The 1,804-nt window shown below is 41.9% G+C and overlaps 1 protein-coding gene and 1 long non-coding RNA gene across 2 annotated transcripts in view; one reads left to right on the top strand and one right to left on the bottom strand.

Moving 5' to 3' along the window:
* Window positions 1-611, top strand: LOC119591950. The gene is made up of 2 exons (XR_005230386.1): window positions 1-37; window positions 252-611. It is a non-coding gene; the product is annotated as an uncharacterized LOC119591950 (long non-coding RNA).
* A 132-nt stretch (window positions 612-743) lies between these two features.
* Window positions 744-1,804, bottom strand: part of LOC119591734 — a 2,579-nt gene continuing 1,518 nt past the window's right edge. The window contains exon 3 of the mRNA XM_037940484.1: window positions 744-816. Coding sequence (XP_037796412.1) covers window positions 744-816 — 73 coding nt within the window. The remainder of the gene's footprint in view (window positions 817-1,804) is intronic.

Consider the following 1,804-nt stretch of genomic DNA (forward strand, 5'->3'; position numbering starts at 1 on the left):
GGGAATCTGGAGATCAGGCCCTCGTCGCCGTCGAGAGGTAAAGGCGCCCGGGTTGGGGACAAGTCTCGTTCCTTGTGATTTACTGGTGGCAGTGAGCATTTGTAATGAGAACTGGCAATTGTCATTCATGTCACTTTGTTATTGTCATTTCCAAGTGTCAATACTGTCACCATCATTTCTCTTATCATCTCTAATACTCTTTCATTTATCTATTCGTCTTTTTATACAATTTAGCCTTTTTCCGCCTGCAGACGGCGGTGGCCTCGACATCCTCGGCGGGGCGGGTTGGTGGAGTCACGTGTCCTGGTGGCCAGGCGACATGCCCGACCCCGCCCACCTGTCACAGTCTGAAGTCACTGCTTACGTCACGGCTTTCTTCCTTCTCGTGGTCCTCTTTATGGGCTCTACGTTGGCGTGTATTTACAACCTCCAAAAATCTCCGAGTAGAAGTTAAGTTGGGGATACATGCTTGTATTTCGTGCGGGGAGATTTAAGCTGTGTTGAACGCGAACGCTCCGTGCTGCTGCTTATTAGCGTTGGGGAAAGAAGACAAACAGAAAGTAAGTAGAGAAAGGAGAGGAAACACTGGCAGAGAAAAAAACGAGGAAAGGGATAATAGCTAGATTTCTGTGAGCTCTTCGGTGGTGGTAAACCGGAAAAAAATCTCTCAGATATTTAATGTTTTCCAGAGCTTCCTTCCGTCTGCACGCGAGTGCTTTCGCGAGCAGATCACGGACTCTTGTTCAAAAGGACATTGGGACATGGAGGCCAAGTTTCAAATACCCAATTTTGTATCCGAACAAGTAATAGCTGGCACTGCGGAACGTGATGGAAAAAATCCTGTTAATACTATATTTACAATATTTACAATCGAAGAAAGTAACACAGGTTACCATTATGATGCCTGGTGCATGTTATAGTTTTGTGGTTATTTGCATTATTTTATGTTATGAGGAATGTGATATCTCTATTCCAAATATTGTGTTTTCTCTTGTTAAAATGGTTTAAATTGCTGCTATGTACCTGTTTGTGTTTGGAATGAACATACCAATTGTTAAAATTATTTTCCGTTGCTTGTATGTTGGAGATATATGGCGAAATAAAACAAAAACGAATTTTCCATTATTTCACTTTATTTACAACCATCCATCATCATCACTACAACTCTGTGAGGTAGACAAATATATAAATGTATAAATATTACAACAGCTTCTATCTGAGCCAAATGACCGACATGAAGATTTACTCGACTACAGATAACTTCCTGCCTTAATTAACTGGTGTTATTTCACCTCCCACTTTTTGGTCATTTCCCTCGTTTGCCTCTTCTATTTTCGCAAATTATATCCACAAGAAAAAAATGGTTTATATATAAATTAAAAACATATAAATAACACCTTCAAAGCATTTTTCTAAAATAATTGAAACGAGTGTATTTTATCTGGATTCTTTTATCATATCTAATTTAAATTCTATTGTACTTGCATTTGATTTTTCGTTTTGCTAATCTCATCTACAGGCAAGTATACACATAGAACCATTAACGCTGGCGGCAATGCAGCTTTCGAAACCCTTAGGAAGAAAAGTGGGGTTGGGAGCTGCCCCGGGAGAGGAAATGGGTTGAGATCGATACTTATATTCAGAGACGCTTCGGCCACCTTTTCCCCAGTGGAGCTCTGCCGCCACCACAGCTCTGATTGGCTGCGATGCGAGGCAGCTCGATGTTAATTGGCTGCAATGTGAGGCAGCTCAACGCTGACTGGTTGCGACGCGAGACAGCTCGACAATGATTGGCTGACGGGAG

The sequence above is a fragment of the Penaeus monodon genome, chromosome 29 (genome assembly GCF_015228065.2).
Source record: "Penaeus monodon isolate SGIC_2016 chromosome 29, NSTDA_Pmon_1, whole genome shotgun sequence".
In the NCBI taxonomy this organism is placed as follows: domain Eukaryota; kingdom Metazoa; phylum Arthropoda; class Malacostraca; order Decapoda; family Penaeidae; genus Penaeus; species Penaeus monodon.